The 25,557-nt window shown below is 44.8% G+C and overlaps 3 protein-coding genes across 3 annotated transcripts; all 3 read right to left on the bottom strand.

Annotated features, from left to right (window-relative positions):
* Window positions 1–7,640, bottom strand: LOC123505372 (solute carrier family 26 member 6-like). Its single transcript, XM_045256591.1, has 15 exons — window positions 7,534–7,640; window positions 4,850–5,025; window positions 4,408–4,590; window positions 4,015–4,125; window positions 3,635–3,867; window positions 3,288–3,455; window positions 3,035–3,139; window positions 2,744–2,877; window positions 2,398–2,560; window positions 1,902–2,078; window positions 1,435–1,707; window positions 1,142–1,279; window positions 604–999; window positions 301–430; window positions 1–192 (listed from the first exon to the last, which is right to left on the bottom strand). The coding sequence occupies exons 1-15, from the start codon at window positions 7,638–7,640 to the stop codon at window positions 65–67; spliced, it is 2,622 nt and encodes an 873-aa protein (XP_045112526.1). The 3' UTR covers window positions 1–64.
* A 1,256-nt stretch (window positions 7,641–8,896) lies between these two features.
* LOC123505371 (prestin-like) lies at window positions 8,897–18,214 on the bottom strand. The gene is made up of 14 exons (XM_045256590.1): window positions 18,094–18,214; window positions 16,512–16,572; window positions 13,610–13,833; window positions 13,204–13,314; window positions 12,835–13,076; window positions 12,380–12,547; window positions 12,165–12,285; window positions 11,757–11,889; window positions 10,919–11,081; window positions 10,177–10,413; window positions 9,891–10,017; window positions 9,431–9,669; window positions 9,144–9,273; window positions 8,897–9,033 (listed from the first exon to the last, which is right to left on the bottom strand). The coding sequence occupies exons 1-14, from the start codon at window positions 18,212–18,214 to the stop codon at window positions 8,897–8,899; spliced, it is 2,214 nt and encodes a 737-aa protein (XP_045112525.1).
* Window positions 18,215–21,418: 3,204 nt separating this feature from the next.
* Window positions 21,419–24,024, bottom strand: LOC123505742. Its single transcript, XM_045257394.1, has 6 exons — window positions 23,743–24,024; window positions 23,092–23,186; window positions 22,773–22,821; window positions 22,470–22,552; window positions 22,042–22,221; window positions 21,419–21,704 (listed from the first exon to the last, which is right to left on the bottom strand). Exons 2-6 carry the CDS (start codon window positions 23,182–23,184, stop codon window positions 21,675–21,677), a joined length of 435 nt encoding a protein of 144 aa, XP_045113329.1. The 5' UTR covers window positions 23,185–23,186; window positions 23,743–24,024; the 3' UTR covers window positions 21,419–21,674.
* Between the last annotated feature and the right edge of the window lie 1,533 nt (window positions 24,025–25,557).

Genomic DNA, 25,557 nt, shown 5'->3' with positions numbered 1-25,557 from the left:
ACGCTGTAGACATGCTGCGATGTTCTCAGCAACGGCAGGAGTCTGGACGTAACTACTGGAAGTCCTAGCGCGTGGTCGGGGAGTGGCGAGGACAGGTGATGGTGGTGATGGCGTCGTGGGTGGAATGAAAGACAAGATCGCGGCTGATCTCCTCCAACACACCGCACCTCTCAAGGGCCTCCACCACCTTGTCTGGGGGAGAACAAGTAGGGAAGTCAGGCACGGCGTGGCGCACTTCGAGGACACTTCACCGCCTGTGATTTGCTCATGGCAACCTGGCGTTAGCAAAGTGTTACTTACCTGAGGCTGATGCCAGACACAAAGTGACACCAGTGGTCTGGAGATCGCGGTGGAGCTGTTTCATCATACTGGCGCCTGTGGTGTCCACGAAGCTGACAAGGGACAAGTCGAGCACCAGCCAATGGCACACCTGCAAAAAGCGATGGTCATTGACAGTAAAGTGGCAGCTAAACGCTCAGCGGGGTTACTCTTTGCTGCAGTGTCCCGCTGGACGGACCATAAAGTGAGCTTGATTTGTGTTTGGAGCACAATAAATAAAAAAAAGAAATATTTTTTCAGCAATAACGTAAAAATGAGACTCACCTGAAATGAGAAACAGGTTAAATTTTTCGCTGCCTCGCCGTCTATGTTGATTAGAGTCACATCTGTTGGTTTGTGAGGGGACATCGAGTCACATGTTGTGTCTTGAGTGGAGACCTGACTGACTGTTCCCTGACTTGTGTTGTCCTGGTCAGGGTCACAGTCCAAGCACGCATCGCTGCCTGTATCACCGTTTTCAGTGTCACTGTGACTCGTGTCGTCTTCGCTGACGTCAGTGTGGCTCGTGCTGGCCTGACTGGCGCCACTTTCACGTGTTTCGTCGCTTCTCATGTCGTAGAAAGAGCTAGAGTCATCGTGGTGAGCACACGAGTGGCTGATACACCACTTTCCTACACCAGCATTGTTGACTGTGACGCCAAACAGCGTCTCCTTATCATCCTAAAAGATAGACATCATATGTGTAGGTTACCATTTAGTAATACTATCAGCCTCTTCATTGATATACGTATAGCATATGCACGCACAAACAAAAGAATAAGTTTTATGACGAACCTCGGCTGCCTGCGTCCATGAGTTGGACCCTACTGGCGGAGGCAGGCTTGGCGGCGGCGAGGTCCAGGCCAGTGACGGAAAAGAGGCTGGAATGAAAGTAAGAGGCGTTGCCGAAGTGTAGCGGCCCGCCGAACTGGAAGATCTTCACGCCGGGCACCTCCACCGCCTGACCAAGAGAAGGTGACGATGAGTGGCGCACGAGGCGCGAGATATCATGTTTGCTTTTGAGTTAACAGAGCTAAAAGTCTTTGGCATGCTGTGTTCTGATTGACTATGATTAAAGAAGACAAAAGACAGCGGCGGACAGGCTGCTAGTCTCACCTTGTGGTAGGTTTTCAGGTCGAGGTAGAGGTCGGTGAAGGGCACGTGGCCGAGATGGAGGGCCGGTGGTCGCTGTGCGCGAAGGAGCAGCACCACCGCCGAGGCTGCCAGGCCCGCCAGGAGGCCGTAATCCAAGCCCACCACTACGCTCACCACGAAGGTGGCCAGCCAGATGGCGGCGTCGAGGCGAGAGGACGACCATAGCTTGGCCAGATCCTTCACTTGCAGGAAGAGGCCTCTGAAGGACACCAGGATGACGGCGGACAGCACGCACTGGAGGGAAGAAGGGAGGAACCGTCCAGTAAGATAGAGGAGAGAGGACAAGGAGAGGAAGTAGGGTATGCAGTCCTGGAGACGATGAAATGCTCATAATGCAGCAAAGTTGTTCCTTTCAAAGTCATACTATTGTTACTTTACCATAAGATTTGCTAAGGTAGTTTCTTCAAGAGTGACTATTTGTGACTCACGTTGGGCAGTGCACTGAAGAGCGGCCCGATGGAGTACAACATTATCATCAAGGCAGAACAAGAGAAGAGTGAGGCAAGTCCAGTGACGCCGCCCACCTCCTCCTGGATGACTGACCTCGACAGAGAGACAGACACCGGTGCGCAGGAAAAAAAAGATCCAACGAAGTTGGTGATACCCTGCCGGAGGAAACAGTCTTGAATCTGACCGTAGTATTATAAAGAAAATGTGAGATCGAATAAAATAATATCTTGTACAGTACACGAAAAGCGAACTGGTCTGAAATTGAAAGGAAATCAAAGGCAAGAATCACTGATGTTGCTTGTCTGTGAATTATATTAGTACAATAACAACAACCAGTAAAGTTGAGTTTGTTTTCATATTAGTAGAGGAAATCAACTCATCGGAAACACGAATAAAAGCATGTCATGAACAGATTAGGACAGATTAGGGACAAGACTGAATAGAATGTCTGCGTTCTGAAGTCGGAATTCTTACATGAGCGTAAAGCTCCTGAGTTGCTTGGATAACATAACCTTTCCTCTTGGCTATGATCTTGGCCATGGAGATTGCTGAGACGTAGCCGATCACGGCAATGATGAAGGAATGGACCAGCAGCTGTGGCACCAGCTCCAGATGAGGCACGGATGGCATGGGGAACCTGGCGAGGCGGTAAGGGTTGATCATTAATGAGAGTGTCTGGGCGTGGCAAGAATGTCGAGGCAGCTTGGAAGAACAATACTACAGATTACTGACAAAATCTTTAGCGAGATTTGCTCTATTGCTACAAATAAATGCTTAGTTTCAGTAATCTGGCATTCTGTCATTAAAGCCTTGGACTCACCCTTTGGGGACATGGCCGATGACGGTGACGCTTTGCTCTTCCTCCAGGTTCAGCACGCGACTCACCACCGTTCCGGCAACCATCACCAGGAGCTCCACTGGCACCGGCACGGGACACACCTTCTTGAGGCGTGGCTGTGGCCGGCCGTGGCAGTGGCGTTAGTGTGAGCAGTGCGCAGTGTTACAAAAACTGTGTCACGCATGAATATAACCATGAGAGAAATGTAAGGAAAAAGAAAATGGAACAAAAAAACAATTTCAAACTACCGCCACCATCACCAGCACCTCTTACCTTCAGTATCTCGTTGTTGGCCACCAGCAGGGTGATGCACACCGCTGACACCCCGACCACCGTTGGGTTAGCAGTCAGCAAGGCAAGGCTCAGATCCCGAATCGTCTGGAGACAAACGCTACCATTAATTAAGATATTCACCACCACCACCTCCTCCTCCTCCGTTGTAATTCATAAATACACGCCCATTTTCAATGGGGAGCAACATGAACGCCGCGTTCAGTGCCATCATGGCAGCGCTGAAGGAACTCACATAAAAGCTCTTGAAGGCACCGGTGTAGCGGGGCAGAGGGATCCCCAACAGGCTCTTGAGCTGAGAAAACATGATGTCGTAGGCGACGCTGGTGGTGAAGGCAGAGACGATCATGTGGGAGAGGAGCACGGAGAACACCTGGCCCACCTGTAGCACGCCCATCAGCACCTGCATGCCGGACCACCAACAACTTCAGCATCTATATCACTTTCTGACTGTACCAATCTATACCACAGCCACCCACGCACCCACGCACCCCCCCCTCACACACACACACACACACACATACACTTATTTGTTATGCTGATGAAGGAAAGACGATTCATTCCAGTGTTGTGTGAACCCACCTGCCACAGGCCGGTGAGAAGGGCCAGCACCACCGCCACCTCCACTGAGCTGTAGCCTGAGTTGTCGCTTGTGCTGTTCCCATCTGCGGTGAAGCTTTGCAAGCCCTGGGCAAGAGTTGGCGTCGTGGAAAGGATGGCGGTGGCCGGAGCAGTAGCAGGAGTAGGCACAGTCTCGTGGCTGACCACATTCCCGATTGCCTTCGCCGTCAGCACACCCAACGAACCCACCACACCTGGGAAAGTCACACCAACACAGGATGAGTCACGAGAAGTGTAGCGTTATGTTAATTTGTTCAAGTTTACAAACGCTGGGAGACGTGGGGAATGCGTGAGGCACAATGGTCATCAGTGATAAAAGTCATGTGTGGCACCTCACTCACCAAGGGAGATGTGGTGTGACGTGCCCAGCAGCATGTACACTAGGCCGGAGATGACGCCCGCGTACAGGCCAGTGATGGGGGGTAAGTGGGCCAGCATGGCGTAGGCCATTCCTGTACGAGGGGATCATAGTCAGATTGGGTAAGCAAATAGAAACAGGTGATAGTAATGGCAAGGACACGTGTGAGGTATTATTAGCCTTCTGGTTGTTATCATCATGTGTCTTGCGACCATTTGTCATGAGGATAATGAATGAACTCATCTCACTTGTCGTAAATCTCCCTAACTACCACCACAAAATCGCTGGCTTCCAATGTTATGAAACTTAAGTTCTGGATCTAAAAAAAATCTGGCCGGTAGGGGAAGCCACAATCAGGAACGGCGCTTTGCCTCACCTTGAGGGACGGCCACCACACCGACAGTCAGGCCGGCGATGAGGTCGCCCAGGAAAGCTTGTCGAAGTTTGTATTTAGGCAACCAATCCAGGATAGGCAGACGGGCAGCCATTGCCTCCCACACACGTCCGCGGGAAAATTTGTTGCATTTTAATGACCACCCGCAAATTCTCTCGCGCACACCTGAAATACCAAAGGACTGAAAGTCACTTTTCTTTGGCAAAGTTATTCCGCCTCTTCTTAAATGTCTCACTGTCTTTACTGCTATAGTATGGCTTACTTAACCAGGCTTTTTGTAGCGCTGCTCAGTAGTCACTCTACAGCTCAAGGTGTTGGTTTGCTTGGGAAAATGCTTATATTCTATTCAAGTCACATCACAGCCCCTCCCGTCAACAGACCATAGTCTAATGCACATGGTCATGTGTTTGCCCGACCAACCTACCTGCTTGCTTCTCGGGGCAGCTGTTGTAGAGGTGGGTCCTGCGGTGCAGGGTAAGCGCGGGTCGAGTCACCTGCACCTCACAAGAATTCGCCGACATGAGATCCATGACAGGCAGCTGGCACAGCCAACGCAGCAGCAACAACAGCAGCAGTAGCAAGTGTATTCGTACCTGAAACCTGAGAGTCAGTGACCAACTGCAGTGTGGCTTCGCAGCCCAAACATTTTATGGGCGACCTGGCGAAGGCTTGCCAACACCACCACATAATCTTAAGAATAAGGAAATCCCTGTCCGTCATGTTTGTTTGTTGTGATGGACAAGAGGCGCATAGTCAATATGTACAGTGTCCGCTTCGATAATCTGGCGTAGATAAAGATCTGATCTGATGGCGAATGATTGTCACTTACTGTTCGTTGTATGAAAACAGCGAGCAGTTGTGAAACAAACTGCAGGAGTCCTTTCAATCTTCCCAAAGACAAGAACACAAAAACAATATGGACCTTATAAGGAAGCGTTACATCACACTGAGCTTTATTTCTATGGACGTCTTGTGTACCAGAGACAAACATGCGGTGCGTCCATCAAGATTGAGCATCGCGGCTCAGTCTTCCACCAGGAAAATTATCGTTGTCCCGCTTCTTGTCATCTCTTGACGTATGTTTTTGCCTAATAATAGCGATAAGTGCCTCTGTTTGGTATGTTCCATTTCGTACAGTTGATCTCAATATTTGAAAACTACAACTTGGGTGTCCTACGAATAGATTGTTGTCAGAAGTCTCGCGGCACGTGTACACTTAACTTAACCTAACCTAACCTAACCTAATGAACTATAAATTATACAGCCAAAAAGGTGTTCGGTGGCAGTGTGAACCCCAGCCATCGAACACCACGTTACTGTACTGTACCTGTGCGGGGAGGCGGGCGTGCAGCGGAGGACTGTCTGGCTATCGTGCGGGCTCGGAAGCATATGAAGGCAAGCTGGAAGTGTCTATCAGATTAGCCACGCTCCTACTACAACTTGTAGAGGCGATGACGTAATCAAGACTCTAAAACCTGATAGCGAAGAGGCGATGAGAGAAAGCGGCAAGATTCTGACGGGTAAATGATGGCGTAGGTTAAGTGGGAAGGCTTATGCTCTTGTGGTGTTGCTGCTTTTATGTCACGCGAGGAGGAACAATAAATACATAACGTAATACTGAAGGGAGTGGAGGTGGGTGGGACTGGGAGTGTGAAAAGTTGTCTTATATAAAATAAAAAAGAAAGAGACAGTAGAAGTATTTTTATGCAACCTGAAAAATATTGAATGGTTGTAATATTGCACGTCTACTTCATCATCATCACCAATACCATCACCATCATCATCACCATCATTATCATCACCACTATCACCTTCACCATCATCAGTGTATAGTGTTACTGTAGGACAAATGGCTTTTTCACTGGTTGTTGTTTCTATGGTGGGATTCTCGAGTTTGTGAGAAGGTACAGTACATCGCAGAGTGAGGTGATACAGGTTATCAGAAGCACACCTGGGGTACTCGGGTGACCAGCAGCAGCAGCAGCAGCAGCACACACCTGTTCAAACACCTGGCCTCTCTCTGATCGACCTTTCACCCATGCGAGTCGATGCTCTTTGTTGCTGTTGTTGATACAATTACAACAACAACAACCCCTACTATTACTACTATTTCTACTGCTGCTACTACTACTACTACTACTACTACTACTACTACTACTACTACTACTACTACTACCATTAGTAGTAGTACTACTACTACTACTACCAACACCACCACCACCACCACTACTACTACTACTACTACTACTACTACTACTACTACTACTACTACTACTACTACTACTACTACTACTACCACTACTACTACATCTACTACTACTACTACTACTGTTGCTTCTACTGCAACTACTATAACTACTACTTCTGCTACAACTACTACTACTACTACTACTACTACTACTACTACTACTACTACTACTAATAATAATAATAATAATAATAATAATAATAATAATAATAATAATAATAATAATAATAATAATAATAATAATAATAATAATAATAATAATAATAATAATAATAATAATAATAATAATAATAATAATACTTGTCCCGGTCGCTTGCCACGAAAAACAAATTTTTGAGTGTCTTTCATTATTTTTTTTTCATTAGTGTTCGACAGTGAATAATGTGGATGAGGATGGTAGGCGAGGGACAGGAAAGCCTCTCCTTAGACTGTCAGTGAAGTAAAGGGTCGCGATTTGTCTGTCCAACACGGAACGAGACTCTTTCGCTGTAGCACATGGATTCTTAAGCCTTATTGTGTGTGTGTGGGGGGGGAATTGATTAAATACTGGTATGAGCGACATGTGCCTGTGTTCATGCAGAAGCGTCTTACTTTCTATAACCAGGACAATTTCCCAAGGCCATAGAAATGACTTACCGGGTTATCAAGACAATTTCTGCGTTTAACAAACTAGAAATCTTGCTAATCTATCACCAGAACCATAAGAAAACCCTTAAAAGTACGAGTATCTTCAACTAGAACCTTTGGAAAGCAATGATGGTGAGAGAGCAATACTGGCCATGAGAGAGAGAGAACAGGAGAAGGAGGAGGAGGAGGATGAGGAGGGGGAGGAGGGAAAAATGAATCACGACCTAAGGCACCTCGCTGTCTCTTGGGTCTTGTTATCTTCTCTTTGAACAGGAGAGCCTCTCGTGACCTTTGCTCTCTCAGGCTCTACCACTAACGTCAACACCTGCTGTACAGTCATCACGCACTTCACTCCAGTCATGGCAGGCCTAACTTTACCTTTCTGTTCACACACACACACACACACACACACACACACACACACACACACACACACACACACACACACACACACACACACACACACACACACACACACACACACACACACACACACACACACACACACACACAAACGCATACACACACACGTACACGCACGATAATGCATCAACAGGTGCTTAAGAGGAACCACCTGACTATGGGAATTTTGAGTGTATAAGGGAGGGGGAGGGAGGAGGGAGGAGATACATGTGGAGGAGAGGCTTTCCCCGGATGATAGTGGTGGCTGTCGCTGGGCTGAGGTTACTAAGGAATTACACTTTTCGGTAACTTTTCTTGTGTGTGTTTTCATGCATGTGGCTTTTGAATATACTATTACAGTGTTTCTAGAGACTCCATGGGCCAGTGTTGTGAAATTAAGACTGAAGTGTTGTTTGATGGAGTCGTGAATGGAAGGCGATAAGATAGTGGGATGGGCAATGACTTCAATGGGAGTACGTGAACCGAACCTCGTGCCGCGTCAGGAGATGCGCATTTTAGGCCTCCACGGGTTGACTGTTTGTCGTGAGGTATGAATTTGTTGATGCGCAAGTTTGTTTTTTCTCTTTTCTTCTTCTTTTTTTTCTCGGTGTTTATTCTTTTCTTGAGTGTTGGGAAGTCTCGAGTCCCACGTGGTTCCTATAACTGTCTTCCAACAAATGGTGTCCAGTCTTTTTTATTGTTTTTTACTATCCCCATCATTACAACAAGAACAACAATAACAACAACAACAACAACAACAGCTGCTGCTACTACTACTACTACTACTACTACTACTACTACTACTACTACTACTACTACTACTACTACTACTACTACTACTACTACTACTACTACTACTACTACTACTACTACTACTACTGCTACTGCTACTACTACTACTACTACTACTGCTACTACTACTACTACTGCTGCTGCTGCTGCTGCTGCTGCTACTACTACTACTACTACTACTACTACTACTACTACTACTACTACTACTACTACTACTGCTACTGCTACTGCTGCTACTACGTGTCATATTTTCATTGTCTATGCCCAGTATCTTATTCATAAAGAAAATAGCATATACATGTTATCTGCTTTAGTAATTTTCTTGTACAAAGCAGATGGAACTAACACGTAGAGGCGACTCCATTTATTGATTCAAGCACCACCGTCGGGATGCTGCCTTGTTTAGAGGTCTGGGAGGGTGGTCGGGAAGTGGCGAGGACAGGTGATGGTGGTGATGACGTCGTGGGTGGAGTGAAAGACGAGGTCGCGGCTGATCTCCTCCAGCACACCGCACCTCTCAAGGGCGTCCACCACCCTGTCTGGGGGAGAACAAGCAGGGGAGTTAGGCACGGCGTGGCGCGCGTCGAGGACACTTTTCACCGCCTGTGACAGGCTTATGGCAACCTGGCGTTAGCAAAGTGTTACTTACCTGAGGCTGACGCCAGACACAGAGTGACACCAGTGGTCTGGAGATTGTGGTGCAGCTGCTTCAGCATGCTGGCGCCTGTGGTGTCCACGAAGCTGACAAGGGACAAGTCGAGCACCAGCCAGCGGCACACCTGCAAAACGTAACGGTCAGTGACAACTGGGCCCTCTGTGGGTGTCTGCTCATGACAGGCATCCTGTGAGGAACCTGGGCAGTGCAGCGGTCGGAACCGCAAGGAAAGATGCAAATTCTGCCCTTGTTCTCAGCACTGACAGGCACCCTTGATTCACCGCTGATATGAAGCAGGTAAAGCTCTTCTCTGCCTGGCTGTCCACGGTAACCAGACTCAGATCTCTGCTCGAGGGAGGCTGGGAAGACGACGAGTCTTTGGCATCGTCTTGAGTAGAAGCTTGACTCACTCCGTCACTCACTTTGTCCTGACTCACAAGGTTCCCATCATTGTTGTCCTGACTTGAAGTATCTCCATGCACACCATGTTCGCGTCTCAATGACTGAACTACTGATGTAACTGCATGCAGCAAATCGGAAAAAAAGGGATTATATAATGAAAGAAAAAAAATAAATAACAAAAAAATGCAAATTTAAAAGTGTAAAGGTCTAAAGAGATTTCTGTTACAAGAAAATTAGATTGTTTAAATACTGATAATGGACATATATACATAAGTTCAATTAAAATGAATGATGAACAGTTTTAGATTGCGAACCTCGGACTGGCGTGTGTTCATGAACTTGGCGTCGGCAAGCTTGTGGGCGGCGAGGTCCAGGCCAGTGACAGAGAAGAGGCTGGAATGGAAGTAAGAGGCGTTGCCGAAGTGGAGCCAAACTGGAAGATCTTCACGCCGGGCACCTCCACCGCCTGACCAAGAGAAGGTGACGATGAGTGGCGCACGGGGCGCGAGACATCATGTTTGCCTTTGAGTTAACAGAGCTAAAAGTCTGACTTTGGCATGCTGTGTTCTGATTGACTCTGATTAAAGAAGACAAAAGACAGCGGTTGACAAGCTGCTAGTCTCACCTTGTGGTAGGTTTTCAGGTCGAGGTAGAGGTCGGTGAATGGCACGTGACCGAGGTGGAGGGCCAGCGGTCGCTGTGCACGAAGGAGCAGCACCACTGCCGAGGCCACCAGGCCCGCCAGGAGGCCGTAATCCAGACCCACCACTAAGCTCACCACAAAGGTGGCCAACCAGATGGCGGTGTCGAGACGAGAGGATGACCATAGCTTGGTCAGATCCTTCACTTGCAGGAGGAGGCCCTTCAGGAGACCAGGATGACGGCGGACAGCACACACTAGAGAGGAGCCGTCCAGTAAGGCAGGAGTGGATTGCGAAAAGCATGGACAAGTTGTGGTAACTTTTGTCAAAATTTATGTATTTTGTACTGAAAAAGGTAGAAGAAAGTAACATGACAGTGTATCTTGGTGTGAAGATGAACCTGACCAATGGACATTTTTCTTTGCTGCTTACGTGAGGCAATGACTTGAAGAAAGGACCAATGACGGAAAAACCAACACCAGGAATGCGCAGGAGAAGGCGGTGATGAGCTGGGTGACGCCGCCAGCTGCTTCCTGAACGAGTGACCTCGACATGGAGGCAGCCACGGGGCCACATGAGAAGAAGGAACCAAACGCGTTACTCATTCCCTGCAGTAAATAAAGTAAATAAATTTTTTTTCTACAACTTTTGCAACTTCTCCATCTAGAAAGACATTTTTTTTTTGTCATCCAGGAGAAAGGTGAAGGAGGGCACTTTAAACGTTACCTGGGCATATAATTCCTGCGCGGCATCCACAGTGTAGCCTTGTCTCTGGGCGAAAATTTTGGCTATGGAGAAGGTTGAGGTGTAGCTGATGAGCGCAATGAGGAAGCCGTCAACTAGCACTGCTGACAGCAGTTCCAGGCGGGGAGCAGAGGGGGGAGGGAGTCTGAGGAGTGTAAATGTTATATGATAATTGTACATATTATTGAGTTATGGTACCACAGCAAATGTATATGACACCAAAGAGGATTAAGGTCTACCCTTGACTATACTTTCATCAGGCCTGAGTGGAAGACACAGTATTTTTAAGAAAGTTTTCATGCATCCATCACAAGTTTTATAAAGATTCTTCATCATTGATAAGAGAAAACAACACTCGTGAGAACCTGAAAACTCTCACCGTGGCTTAAGATTGTGTATATTCCTGATGAGAGAACGAACTGTTGTAGAATATGTAGGCATAACAAAGATCACCTCTTATTCATATGCTCCTCCTCTTCCTTCTGATCATGACACATTAGTGGATTGTCCGTGGCTATTCAGAGTACGAAAAATTTTCTTACCTGATCATTACGCGTGCGTCAGTTTGAACAGAAGCTACAGAGGCCACAGTGAGGCAGTTTAGGCATATATAGAAAAGAGATTAAGAGCACGTGGGGAGAAGGATGCTGAAAATAAACTGACCAGGCAGGAGGAAGAAAGGAAGACCAAAGAGTAGGTTTATGAATATCGTAGACAGAATTAGAGGACAGATGATTCTGAAGTAGCCGAAAGAAGATTCAAAGAAGATACACACAATCATGATATTACGGAATCGTTTATGAAGAGCGGCGTGACTCACCCTGTAGGGACTTGGCCGATGACGGTGACGTGGTGCCTCTCCTCCAGGTGCAGCAGGTGACTCACTGCTGTGCCCGCCACCACCACCAGCAGCTCCATGGGCACAGGGATGCGCTCACTTTTCTTAGGCGGGGCTGCAGCAAGACAAGGGTCCATATTTATGCAGAAACGCTTTGCTCTCTCACCACGACTATTTTCTAAGGCCACAGAGATGATTAGCGGGGTTGTCAAGAGTGTTTCTCCGGTTAATAATGTAGAAATCTTGGCAATCTGACTCTAAAATAAAAAAAAAATACTTCTAAAAACTCATGTGAATTAAAATAAAGCCTTTTGAAATAGTGGGGGTGAAGCGCAAAAGTGATTGAGAAAACGAGCCAAGGAATCATCATTATCATCACCAGTGAATTACCTAAAGAAACACTCACCTTCAGTAGCTCGTTGTTGGCTACTAGAGTAACAATGCAGACCACGGACACCCCGACCACCACCGGGTTGACAGAGGGCAAGCCGAGACACAGGTCTCGGTATGTCTGGGGAGAAATTCTAACATTACCACCCCTTCTTATATCTATACCTGTCCTACTCCCACCCCACTCCACTCCACACCACGCCGCAGGGACTCACGTAGATGGTCTTGAAGGGACCGGAGTGGCGGGGCACGGGGATCCCTAACACGTTCTTGAGCTGTGATGTCAGGACCAGGAAGGCGACGCTGGTGGTGAAGGTGGAGGTGATCATGTGTGAGAGGAGCACGGAGAACACCTGGCCCACCTGCAGCACGCCCATCAATACCTACACTTGACAACAAGGGCATGGATGTAATCTAGTAAGTGTTCTTTATATGGCGAATCATACTTTTTTCTATTTATGTAAGAGGGAAAATTAGCCAAGGGCAACATAAAATGAAAAAAAAAGTCCCACTTAGTTACCATTCTCCTTTTCAGGTCCGAGAGAGTTATCCAAAAGTAAGGGATAAATGTGTTGAAACCTCCCTCTTTAATGAACTCAAGTTATAGGAAGTTGAAAATACAGAAGCAGGTAGAGCGTTCCAGATTAGTGGTCATCGTACAATATCTCACCTGCCACATGCCCACAGCGAGCGCTAAAACAGCGGCCACCTCCTGCGAGCTGTGACTGACTACTACAGCAGAGACGGCAGTAGCGTTGAGGGATGTCGCCACGCTGTGAAGAGAGCCATCGGGAACCAGCACAAGTGTCCCGTTCTCACCTGGCGGGCCCGGCGTGGTGGTGGGCGTGGAGTCCCCTGTGCTCAGCTCCAGCACCAGCTTTTCCATCATCATGCACGAAACAGCAAATGTACCTAAGGATGAAAGGGCGATGTGTCTGTAATTCTGCCTCACAATTACGGCTTGTTTCATCGACAAAACTTGTACACTACGTTATGCTGCGTCTGTCAGTCTCATTCATAATAGCCAAGACTCACTCACCTATAGACACGTGGCGTGAGGTGCCCATCAGTACATACACCAGTGCGGGGAAGAAGGCCATGTAGAGGCCGGTGATGGGAGGCAGGCCGGCAAGCATGGCGTACCCAAGCCCTGTGGAGCAAGCCAACACACTCACTCGCGGCAAGACAATCATTGATAGATATGACCTCATGATGGGTTCACCTCATAGTTTTTTTTCTTCTCCGATATCATGATAAAATTAAGGTTTATATATTATTCATAGCACAAAACTACAGTTTTCGAAGTAACTATCATTGAAGATAATTTCAATAAATTATTACTACAAAGATGAAACGCATACAAGGGGAATAACTTGGGAAAGTACAGATATCTCTGGGCATCAAGATTGGGAGATAAATAGCTAACCAGGAACGGCTCAGCTCACCTTGTGGAATATGCATGATACCGACAGTAACGCCGGTGATTACGTCCCCGAGGAGTGCATGACAAACGCGATACTCAAGCAACCAGCCGAGGATGGACAGACGACCTCTCACTGCAGACCACAGGTGGTCGCGTGAGCACTTGCTGCAGAGACGCGTCTGCCTTTCCACCCTCTCGCGCAAACCTGAAGCAGCGACAGCCTCAGTATGACTGCATTGCAATGCGCTGAAACAGGAGTGTGGTAGAGCAGATTTGGACACTTGAGAGTTGATGAAAACAGGTGCTGCTTCGAAAGCCTCGACTGGAAGGACGTTCACGTATGAGGAGTTCATCAAGGGTGCTTTTATTGATTTACCTTTCTTTTTATTTTTAGCAAGATCTTTGGCCAAAGCCTCAAACAATATTGATTAAATATCCACTGAGGTGCAATTCCACAAAAATAGAGACAAAAGGTATTATTAAAGACTAGACACATGTTCAAATAAAAGGTAGGAGGAAAAATAAAACTCTGAGGAGACTTCCAACAAAAGAGAGAAAATATTGATAATATTGAACTCGTGCATTAGGAAGATGAACAGAATGGGAGTGAGAGAAAATAGAAAGCATGGTGCAGCGAGGTTACTGAAGGCCAGGAAACATACAGTTAACAATATCAGAGGAGTAGTTAGCATGAAAATAGCGATAGAAGACAGTAAAAAATGTAATACTGTGGTGAAGAGAGAGAAATAAATGAGTCATACAGAGAAAGAAAAGAGGAAAAGTAAATAATAATCAACGTTTGGACATTTTTTTTTTATGCAGGAGAGGCCAGCCAAGGACAAAAAATATTTAAAATAGGCCCACTTGAGTGCTGGTCCTCAAAAAGGATAGGTAAAGAGTTAGCCAAAATTAGGGAGCAAATGTTTTGATACCTCCCTCTTAAAAGAAGTCAAGTCATAGGAAGACTGAAATACAGAAGCAGGTAGGGAGTTCCAAAGTTTACCAGAAAAGTATGAGTAATTGAGAGTACTGGTTAACTCTTGCATTAGAGAGTTGGACAGAATAAGGATGAGAGAAAGAAGAAACCCTTGTTCAGCGAGGCCGCTGGAGGAGGGAGACATGTAGTTAGCAAGATCAGTAGAGAAGTTAGCATGAAAATAGCGATAAAAGATAGAGAGATGCAACATTTTGGCGGTGAGAAAGAGACTGAAGAAAGTCAGTCAGAGGAGCTGAGTTGATGAGACGAAAAGCTTTTGATTCCACCCTATCTAATAAAACGGTGTGAGTGGAACCCCCCCAAAAAAAACATGCAAAGAGTACTCCATACAGGAGGCCCTTGTACAGGGTTAGCATTTGGAGGTGCGAGGAAAACTGGGGGAGACACCTCAGAACGCCTAACTTCAAAGAAGCTATTTTAGCAAGAGATTAAATGTGAAGTTTCCAGTTAAGATTGTGAGTGAAGAACAGACCGAGGATATTCAGTGTGGAAGAGGGAGACAGTTGAGTGTCATTGAAGAAGAGAGGATAGTTGTCTGGAAGGTTGTGTCGAGTTGATAGATGGAGGAATTGAGTTTTGAGGCATTGAAAACTACTAGATTTTCTCTGCCCCAATCGGAAATCTTAGAAAGATCAGAAGTCAGGCGTTCTGTGGCGTCCCTGCGTGATCTGTTGACTTCCTGAAGGGTTGGTCGTCTCTGAAAGGACGTGGAAAGATGTAGGTGGTATCATCAGCGTAGGAGTGGATAGGGCAAGAAGTTTGGTTAAGAAGGTCATTAATGAATAATAGAAAGAGAGTGGGTGACAGGACAGAACCCTGAGGAACACCACTATTAATAGATTTAGAGAAGAACAGTGGCCGTCTACCATCGCAGCAATAGAACGGCAGGAAGGGAACTTGAAATAAAGTTGCAGAGAGAAGAATAGAAACCGTAGGAGGACAATTTGAAATCAAAGCTTTATGCCAGACTCTATCAAAAGTTTTTGATATGTCTAACGCGACAGCAAAAGTTTCACCGAAATCTCTAAAAGAGGATGACCAAGACTCAGTAAGGAAAGCCAGAAGATCACCAGTAGAGCGACCTTGACGGAAGCCATACTGGCAATCAGATAAAAGATTGTGAAGTGAGAGATGTGTAAGAATCTTTCTATTCAGAATAGATTAAAAACTTTAGACAAGCAAAAGATTAAAGCTATAGGATGGTAGTTTGAGGGATTAGAACGGTCACCCTTTTTAAGAACAGGCTGAATGTAGGCAAACTTCCAGCAAGAAGGAAAGGTAGAAGTCGATAGACAAAGTTGAAAAAGTTTGGCCAGGCAAGGTGCAAGCACGGAAGCACAGTTTTTGAGAACAATAGGTTTTAGGCCAGCGAGGGCATGGAGAACATCATTACGAAGAATTTTGATTGAAGACATGAAATAGTCAGAGGGAGGAGGAGACGGAAGGACAAACCCAGAATCACCCAAGGTGGAGTTGCTAGCAAAGGTTTGAGAGAAGAATTTAGCTTTACAGACAGATAAGATGGCATTGGTGCCATCAGGATGAAATAAAGGAGGGAAAGATGAAGAAGTGAAGTTATTAGAGATCTTTTGGCTAGATGGCAGAAGTCTCGAGGGGAGCTTGAGTTTGAAAGATTTTGACTTTTTTTTTTTATGAAGAAGTCTTTGGCAAGTTGAAGAACAAACTTAGCATGATTCCGGGCAGAAATATAGAGTGCGTGAGATTCTGCAGATGGACAACCTCTCTATCATGTATAGCACGAGAACAGGCTGTGTTAAACCAAGGTTTAGAAGGTTTTGGTTGAGAGAAAGAATGAGTAATGTACTCCTCCATGCCAGACACTATCACCTGTGTTATGAGTTCAACACACAGAGATGGGTCTCTCACACGGAAACAGTAATCATTCCAGGGAAAATCAGCATAATACCTCCTCAGGTCCCCCAACTGGTAGAGACAAAGCGCCAGATGCACCTCCGCCTTGGGAGATCCTGAGGAGGGATTAGAGAAATAGGACAAGATACAGAAATGAGATTGTGATCGGAGGAGCCCAACGGAGATGATAGGGTAACAGCATAAGCAGAAGGATTAGAGGTGAGGAAGAGATCAAGAATGTTGGGCGTGTTTCCAAGACGGTCAGGAATACGAGTAGGGTGTTGCACCAGTTGCTCTAGGTCATGGAGGATAGCAAAGTTGAAGGCTAGTTCACCAGGATGGTCAGTGAAGGGAGAGGAAAGCCAAAGCTGGTGGTGAACATTGAAATCTCCAAGAATGGAAATCTCAGCGAAAGGGTAGAGGGACAGAATGTGCTCCACTTTGGAAGTTAAATAGTCAAAGAATTTACTATAGTCAGAGGAGTTAGGGAGAGATAGACAGCACAGATAAATTTAGTTAGAGAGTGACTGTTGAGTCGAAGCCAGATGGTGGAAAACTCGGAAGATTCAAGAGCGTGGGCACGAGAGCAAGTTAAGTCGTTGCGCACATAGACGCAACATCCAGCTTTGGAACGAAAATGAGAATAGAGAAAGTAGGAGGGAATAACGACGCGGCTACTGTCAGTTGCCTCAGACAGCTGTGTTTCGGTGAGGAAAAGAAGATGAGGTTTAGTAGAGGAGAGGTGGTGTTCCACAGATTGAAAATTAGATCTAAGACCGCGAATGTTGCAGAAGTTAATGTAGAAAAAGTTGAGGGAAGTGTCAAGACATTTGGGTCGTCATCAAGAGAAGAGTCCGACCTGGGGACATTTCTGGTCCCTCACCCCCCAGAAGGGGACTCCGAGGCTGGGTTTGGAGTCGCCATTTTTTAATTTTGAATTTTAAGTGAAGGGTGTATGTGTGGTAAGTGCATGTAGTTTTGAGTGAAGAAGGAGAGTTGTCTTTAGAGGGCAGGCTGTGACTGCCCCCTTGAGTTGTGAGACACAAAGGGAAACGTTCAAAGAGATCACAGCTAGCTTTAATGGAAAGCTCACAGCACCCCCTGAACTAGTGCTATTTGACCTCGCTGGGAGTAAATTATCGTTTCGGTTGGTGTTTTCCACCTCCTAGAATCTCGGCCATCTGTGTGTTCCTGCTAATATGGACATTATACTGTTCACTTGAGGAACAGCTTCAGAATATAAACAAGTAATTAGATCAGTCATGATTGCGATATAATCATTGTATAGTCTTGCAGAAACACAGTTCATACAGACATGCTTTGGCATCATCTATCCGGAAAATTTTTTTTGCATCAACTACAGGGAATAAGACACAATATTTACGTAACACGCTAAGAAGGTGGTTATTCCTGAAGACATGCATGTAAAAACTGGTTAACATTGAGAAAATGGTTTACTGAAAGATATTATTCTGCTTTTACAACTTCATGAAATCAATAAAAGTGGACGCACTTGCATTTGTTGTGTATTCATTGACATGCTTGTATTGCAAGAAAATGTCATTTCAGTGAACAATATCATGACGCTACTTTTTAATCCCTTAACTTGTTTTTGCCTGAGAGTGTCGTAAATTTACCTGGTGGATGGGCGGGGCAGTGGCCGTAGAGACTGGAGCGGCAGGCTACAGTAAGAGCAGGGCGAGTCACCTGCACCACCTTCAGACAGTCAAATCCAGTTGCCGCACCGTTCACAGGCATCAGGCTAACTGACTCTTCTTGCGCCTGAAACATGTCACCACTATTTTACTTTTTCTTTCTCTTCCGCTATAAATCCTGCGTGACGTGAAATGTGACTATAAGGGTGAACAGTAAGGCCGCTTTCACACCAAGGTGGCACGTTGCACGTGGCAAATGGCAGGTGGTAAGTGGCAAGTGACGAGTGACACGGTGATTTCAGACCAAGGTAGTACGTCGCCACACGTCTCAGGGTGGCAGTTCACTTCACAGTGCGCAAGATGGCATGATCGGATGAGGAGGTTATTGTTGTTTTGATTGGTATTTTATGTTAAATAGTTCATTGTCTGGAAGAGGCACACTCGTAGTTTTGCACGAGAGCACGCACGAAAGACAACTGACAACAAAAAGACAACAGTGTCCTACCTCTCACAGGCAGTGTCGTCACATGTGCTTGCTCAAATTTGTCTAGAATCTTGAAAACTAACATGTGCCATACATCCAAAAGTTTTCTTATATTGTACATTTTGTTATTAAAATAAAAAAAAGTAATAATACATCGTCTAATAATAAGTTTTGAAGCGAAAGTTCCATTAAAATTTGGCATCACAGTCCGGGGTGGCAAGTAGCACATTAAAAAACAAGGGCATGTCCGATCCCCGAGTGGCGTGGCACGTCGCACGTGGCACATGCGACGTGCCACACCACTTCGGTGTGAAAGGTTTCATATGTTTCCGGTCGTTCATTTTCACGTGACAGGCTACGTGGCTTGCCACTTTCCACGTGTCACTTGCCACGTGCGACATGCCACCTTGGTGCGAAAGCTGCCTAAAGGCCCCGGGACGGTGAGGAAGAAGAGGCACTGTGGGGGCTAAAGAGGTCTGAGTGTGGTTAAAGCCCTTCCTCAAGTAAAGCCGTTCTTATTTGAGGCTCACGAGTCTTGAGGCTCTTGGGAACTGAGTATCTTCCATCTCAGCACCCAATGTCTTGACAATATCAGTAGTATTGATATGTAGTGATAACAGTGACGAGTGTGACTGCTGTGATTGTTGATGATGTGCCATATATCCATGCACGATATTGCGGAATCAGACACTAAATCCATCAGATGAATTGCTTTCACCGTTGAGAATGATGGCTGTTACTTTAACCCCTTCAGTACCATGACGCGTTTCCATATTCATTTTGCTTACTATTTGGTGATTTCATACAGCTTCAGAAACTCACGTGGGGGGATTAAAATAGTGAAGACTGTAGCCATTAATCTTCTGACCTCCATACATCTTTCTTGATGTCAATAAAATGATCTAATCGTACACAAATCTCAAGGTAAAAATTTGTTCCAGTACAGGAGTAGTTAATAGCAGCGATGGTAGTAATTATTGATAGATAAAAGTAAGGTTTTATCAAATGTATATAGTTTTATTGCCATGGAACCCTTCAAAGTTCTTCACGGAACCTTGAGGATCCGCGGAACACAGTTTGAGAACCACTGTTTCAAAGGATCATCATATGCCCATGTTAAATTTTCCTTCTCTGTGTTACGTACCTTTGATAGCCGCAGATGTTAACACTTGAATGTAACAGGAATCATGACAATCACCGTAACAATAATCACTACCATTGCTGCTATTAACCCCTTCAGTACTGGAACACATTTTTACCTTGAGATTTGTATACGATTTGACCATTTTGTCGACATTAAGTGTATGGAGGTCAGAAAACCAATGGTCTCAGTCTTCACTTTTTTTAATCCCCCACATGAGATATAAAATCATTTGCACTTTAGTAAAGAGAGAGAGAGAGAGAGAGAGAGAGAGAGAGAGAGAGAGAGAGAGAGAGAGAGAGAGAGAGAGAGAGAGACATGTACCACTTTTAATTACATATAAAGGTTTCTATCTGTATTGGTTGAAGGGGTTGTAGGGGGTTCCGCCGAATGCGAATGGGTTACGTAAGTTTGAAACGTTTGAAAACCACTGCTTTGGAATAAAGGCAAGAAGTCTGTGCAAGTGTTTTCACTCACCACAGATGCATCTGATGAGGTGTGCGTGGGCGGTCACCTGATGCTTTGATGTTCCTGAGATGTATATGTGTATGTATATGTATATGTTTAGGTAGTAGCAGTTTTAGTAGTAGTAACAGTTGTTGTTGTTGTTGTAATGGCAATGATAGTGATAATGGTAATGATAACATACATTGGTCCACAAGGTGATGTTAATTAATGTGCTGTTGATAGTGATGATGGTGATGATTATAACAGTTATTTACTTAATAATGTTGAGTATGGCATTAGGAAGTGACAGTGATGCTACTGGAACACTGATGATAGAGATGGTGATAATGGCAGTTAGTGGAAGCGATAATGACGACCCCACTTAACATGGCTATTCCTTCCTTCCCAGCGCCGAGGCAAGAACTGACCCCGCTGCGCGTTGCTCGAGCGGTATCGTCACATTAGCAAGTAGGCGGTGATTGATCCAAGGACAGAGTAATTGAACAGATGTGCTAAAACAGACGTCTGCATTATCGCGCCAAACAGGATTGTATGCCAGTGTTGTTGTGGTCAATAACCAAAATCTAATCTAATCTATGGATTGCAAGAAGATATAAAATTGAGGGAAAGGGTAAAATAACATTAGATAGATACTGTTGTTGTTGTTGATCAACACACGTCAATAAATGACGTGTGTGTGTGTGTGTGTGTGTGTGTGTGTGTGTGTGTGTGTGTGTGTGTGTGTGTGTGTGTGTGTGTGTGTGTGTGTGTGTGTGTAGTTATTTTGTTTTATAGCTGTTTTATGTGAAATTTTAGTAGTCAAGACCGTGCTAACCACTACATTACGCGGTGGGTGTATTCACCTAGTTGTATTCACCTAGTTGTAATTTTACAGGGCCTGGGTATCATACTCGTGTGGCCCCGTCTCCATATCTACACACATCCAACTTTCCTTTAAAACTATGCACACTCCTCGCTGACACCACCTCCTCACTCAAACCATTCCACACCTCCACACATCTTTGTGGGAAACTATATTTCTTCACATCCTTCAAGCATATTCCCTTGGCTATCTTTTTACTATGCTATGTGTGTGTGTGTGTGTGTGTGTGTGTGTGTGTGTGTGTGTGTGTGTGTGTGTGTGTGTGTGTGTGTGTGTGTGTGTGTGTGTGTGTGTGTGTGTGTGTGTTTAGACGTATAACATGTTATGTGCTGGGAAAGACAGACAATTTGATTTATTGAGTGTTTATTATAAAGTTATTTTGCCACATTATCATCATCATAATCTCACAACTTAAAAAATCATTTAAAGATGCAAGAAAACAAAGACTTTATGAATAGTTTCTCCTTAAGCAACGAGAGCAATATTAATAGAAAACGTACAAATGAAGCGGTAACTAAAGTAAGATAATGCCTGGAACATCTCGGCGGTCTCTCTTGACAACTGGCATGCACAGTCACTGCCAGCCTTCTCAGCCAGCCAGCCACGACTTAAGCCGCCACGGGGAGACGGAGAGTTAGCTGTAGAGTAAGAGGAAAATATACTGCTATCAGACACTAAGGAAGTTATTGTGAAGAGTTTAATGAGAGGCGGCCACGTACACTTCTGTCTACAGTTTCATTATTATTCCACTCAGCCTAAATCAAGCTTAACCGTTCCCCCTGCTGCTTCCTTTCACTTTATAGAGCCACTACTTATTTACAAAGACCAAAAAACTTCTGATTTAGATTCATTGACAATGCATACAACGCGCGCGCACACACACACACACACACACACACACACACACACACACACACACACACACACACACACACACACACACACACACACACACAAAGTAATAAAGGCACTCACGCTACGGGCATAGGAGCGAACCACCAGCAGGAAATAGATCTGAATGGCGGACACCACTAGGAGAAGCACGGCGGCGGTGAAGGAGCTGGTGAAGATGATAATAACGATGCCCAGGATGATGCTCAGGCCCACCAGGATTCCAGTGCCCACCACCCACACCCTCAACAGTCTCTCTTGCTCCTGCACCACCGATGAGAAGACAAGCGTGAACGTAATGAAATAGATATACATATATGTGTTTCCAGAAGCTTGACAGATGAGTAATGGAAATAATGGTCTCTCTGATTTACTTTTATCTCTCGCACAAAAGAAGTAGAATCAAGGTCAAATAGTGAAATTTAAGGAAAAAAAAAAATATTGCTAATTGCCTCTGTAAATAAAGGAAGGGAGAAATAATTTGGATGACTTATTGAACTACCCTCACTTACCGTGCGAATTCCATGGATGAGGATGCAAGCCAGCACCAAGTGGATGAGGTCAATGGCCAGATCCACCCACCCCTCAGCACCACCTGTTCCACCACACAGGAAAGCACGTTAGCTAAAGCTACACACACCTACACTTAATGTGACCCTAAAAAGTACAGGGTGTTGCTTCAGAATCACGTATTTTTCACACTGGCGAATGGAACTAATTTATCTATAAGCAGTGCTATATATACTGTCACTCTTAACTAGTAACGTGAGTGAAGGTGGTTTCCCTAGACAAGAATTCGAGTTCCTTCCACTCACCTATCACGCCCAGGTAGATGCTGAACCCGGCACCCACCACACTGAAGATCTGGAGAGACAAAAGTGAAAAAGATCACTTACAAGACATGAATTGGTAGAAATTAAGAAAACAAGAAAAGAGTAGCGAAACATGAAGTTGAAATTTAAGTATGTAAAGAAATCCATGAAGTAACAAATAAATTTAATATACGACAAAGACAACGAAGAAGAAGAAGAAGAAGAAGAAGAAGAAGAAGAAGAAGAAGAAGAAAAAAAAAAAAGAATATCATAAGCGTCTGGTTACGTGTGTGTGTGTGTTTGTGTGCCGCTCTCTACTCACCAGACTGAGGCAGGCGATAATGATGGAACCTGCCCTCAATGAGAAACAGAAACAGCAATTGGTGAGCGAGAAACCATTGTTGTTGTCAGCCATTGCTGTTTGGGAGAGAAGGCAAGGATAAGCACAAGGTAATTTGACTCATTGGCCTAACACGCCACAGTAGCGGAATCATATGGTGCGTGAATAGTGACCATGCACAGGACGCAATATTAACCCCTTCAGTACTGGGACGCATTTTTACCTTCAGATTTTTAAGTGATTAGACGATTTTATTGACATTAGGAAGGGTATATGGGGGTCAAAAGATTAATGGCCACATTCTTCACCATTTTAATCCTCTTGTAAGTTTCTGAAACTGTATAAAATCACCAAATAGTAACAGGAATGAATATGAATGAATATTCTGATAGTGAAGGGGTTAATTCATTGAGTGTTTTGAGAAAGAACTGACGTCGGCTTTACCTAAGAACCCATTATCCAAACACAAGAAAAAAAAATTAATGTAAAGAGTGAAAAACAAAATAATAATTGTCAATGGGCATACTAGCTTCTAAAAACGGTTTGCCTTATGTTTTTTATGCTGTAATTTTCGTAGTACATATATTACTGTAAAGTCCACGCACAGTTTGCTCCCTCCCCCCCACTACTTACTGTTGGTTTGTTGTTGGTTTTGATCCACGGTGGAACACGATACGATAGCAGTCCAACTGGAGAAAGGTGGTGAGTGCTAGATCGCTGGAGTGCTTGTTGTGCCTTGCCTTCACGCCCTCGCTTTATATACCCTAAACTCTTGCCACGGAACACAGGGCACTTTCCGGCACCTGAGGCTGAAAGTGGTGTGGAAGCGTCACGCCGAACAGGAAGGAAACATGAAAACTAGCAGTGAAGAGAACCACTGAAGTGATGACATAACGAGAACTCCAAAGTGATTGATCCTAACCTAACACAAATACTATTGCTCTCACCGCTTTCCCTTCAAATTACATAGAAATGCAAATAATTAACTGATTTCTTTTTCTATGGTTCTATTAATCTATTTCAAAGATGATTATTTCGTACAGAGAGGGGAAATGTTAGCTAATCTTGGCTTCCCTCCCGCGGTCAATGTGTCCCTTGAGACGCGTCACCAGGACGGAAACGTATTGTTCAAAACAGTACTGGGCCGCGTTTCTAAGTGGCCACTCTGGACAATGCATGCTTATTGTGAATGCTTTGGGGGTTATTCCTGAATTCTCCTTCATCCAAGTTTACTTGTATGGAATTTAAATTTTGATCGACTCTCTCTCTCTCTCTCTCTCTCTCTCTCTCTCTCTCTCTCTCTCTCTCTCTCTCTCTCTCTCTCTCTCTCTCTCTCTCTCTTCTTAAGACGGACGCTACCTTTTATATAAACAACTTACAAAAATATTATATAGTAACCAGTGTTACAATTTTCTGTTTTCCTGGAAAGAGAAAGTTATGATGCAAAGAACTGGTATTGAGAAACAGCAATACGTCTGATAAAACATGTAACAGGTGTGAAGGATGAAAATTTTGAAAAGCTTGCCAAAATGTTATAATGTCTGAAAGAAAATGCATCAATGCATGATAATTTAGTTTTAGTTTTTCGTATCTCAAAATTATCAATATATTCAAGATACATCTCTCGCAGTTATCAACCCATTTTATAAAAGTGTTGTTGTTGTTGATGTTGTTGTTGTTGATGTTGCTGTTGTTGTTGTTGTTGTTGTTGTTGTTGTTGTTGCTGTTGCTGTTGTTGTTGTTGTTGTTGCTGTTGTTGTTTTAGTTGTTGTTGTTGTTGTTGTTGTTGTTCCCCTCCACCACATTTTACTTACTAATTGCTTTAGCGGTTGTTTGGTCCTGTCTATTTCCTGCTGATCCTTATCGCTCTTCCTACCCGCGGTTCCTCGGTTTTCTATTAAGTGAAAGTAGAAGTTGCGTGGTTGGTGGGAGTTGAAGGACAGATGTGGGTTTACCCAGTGCCTGAACAACGCTGAACAAGAACACCGGATGTCCCGCCGGCCCTTCTCTTACTCTCCTTCCTTCCTCTCTACCTGGCTCTCCTGTACTCACTTTCCCTTATCCCTTCCTATCCCTATCCTACCTGTCCGCTGGTCTTTCCCTTTCAATCCAGTCGCATTCTGAAATGACCTAAAGAAAAATCCCCACAATCCTCTTTTAGGTAGGAGACGGGTCTTATTGCCTATTGACATTTCAAAATCAGTTCCCGGGTTCGATCCCTAACATTGTGTCTAATCTTGAATGTTGTATAATAAAGTTTTACTCAACGCTCACTTCACACACAACACACTGTAAGTACTTGATGTGTTTATTTTAGTAAATTACTTCAGATCTGTCATCGTTTCATGAGGACAAACAGATATATATGTTATTTATTGGCCTCCCTTGATACGCATGAAAAATACTTCCAAACTACTTACAATTGCTATCAATACATGATATTTGACA

Source organism: Portunus trituberculatus, chromosome 18 (assembly GCF_017591435.1).
Source record: "Portunus trituberculatus isolate SZX2019 chromosome 18, ASM1759143v1, whole genome shotgun sequence".
NCBI lineage: Eukaryota > Metazoa > Arthropoda > Malacostraca > Decapoda > Portunidae > Portunus > Portunus trituberculatus.
Note: the sequence above shows the minus strand (reverse complement) of the source record. Positions and strands in the feature narration are given on the sequence as shown.

Bases quoted from the DNA above. Each gene is read 5' to 3' on its own strand.
- LOC123505372 (XM_045256591.1), bottom strand. From the start codon at position 7,640: ATGACTGTACAGCAGGTGTTGACGTTAGTGGTAGAGCCTGAGAGAGCA. The intron at 4,591-4,849 runs GTAGGTTGGTCG...TTGGTATTTCAG, and splicing joins CTGCCCCGAGAAGCAAGCAG to GTGTGCGCGAGAGAATTTGC. The intron at 2,561-2,743 runs GTGAGTCCAAGG...CCGCCTCGCCAG, and splicing joins ATCGGCCATGTCCCCAAAGG to GTTCCCCATGCCATCCGTGC.
- LOC123505742 (XM_045257394.1), bottom strand. From the start codon at position 23,184: ATGGCTGACAACAACAATGGTTTCTCGCTCACCAATTGCTGTTTCTGT. The intron at 22,222-22,469 runs GTAAGTGAGGGT...TCGGTGGTGCAG, and splicing joins TCATCCATGGAATTCGCACG to GAGCAAGAGAGACTGTTGAG. The intron at 21,705-22,041 runs GTGAGTGCCTTT...CTTACTCTACAG, and splicing joins TTCGCTCCTATGCCCGTAGC to CTAACTCTCCGTCTCCCCGT.
- LOC123505371 (XM_045256590.1), bottom strand. From the start codon at position 18,214: ATGCCTGTGAACGGTGCGGCAACTGGATTTGACTGTCTGAAGGTGGTG. The intron at 16,573-18,093 runs GTAAATTTACGA...ATCCCTCCTCAG, and splicing joins CTGCCCCGCCCATCCACCAG to GATCTCCCAAGGCGGAGGTG. The intron at 13,834-16,511 runs GTATTATGCTGA...CTCCTGTTTCAG, and splicing joins CAGTTGGGGGACCTGAGGAG to CGCATTGCAATGCAGTCATA.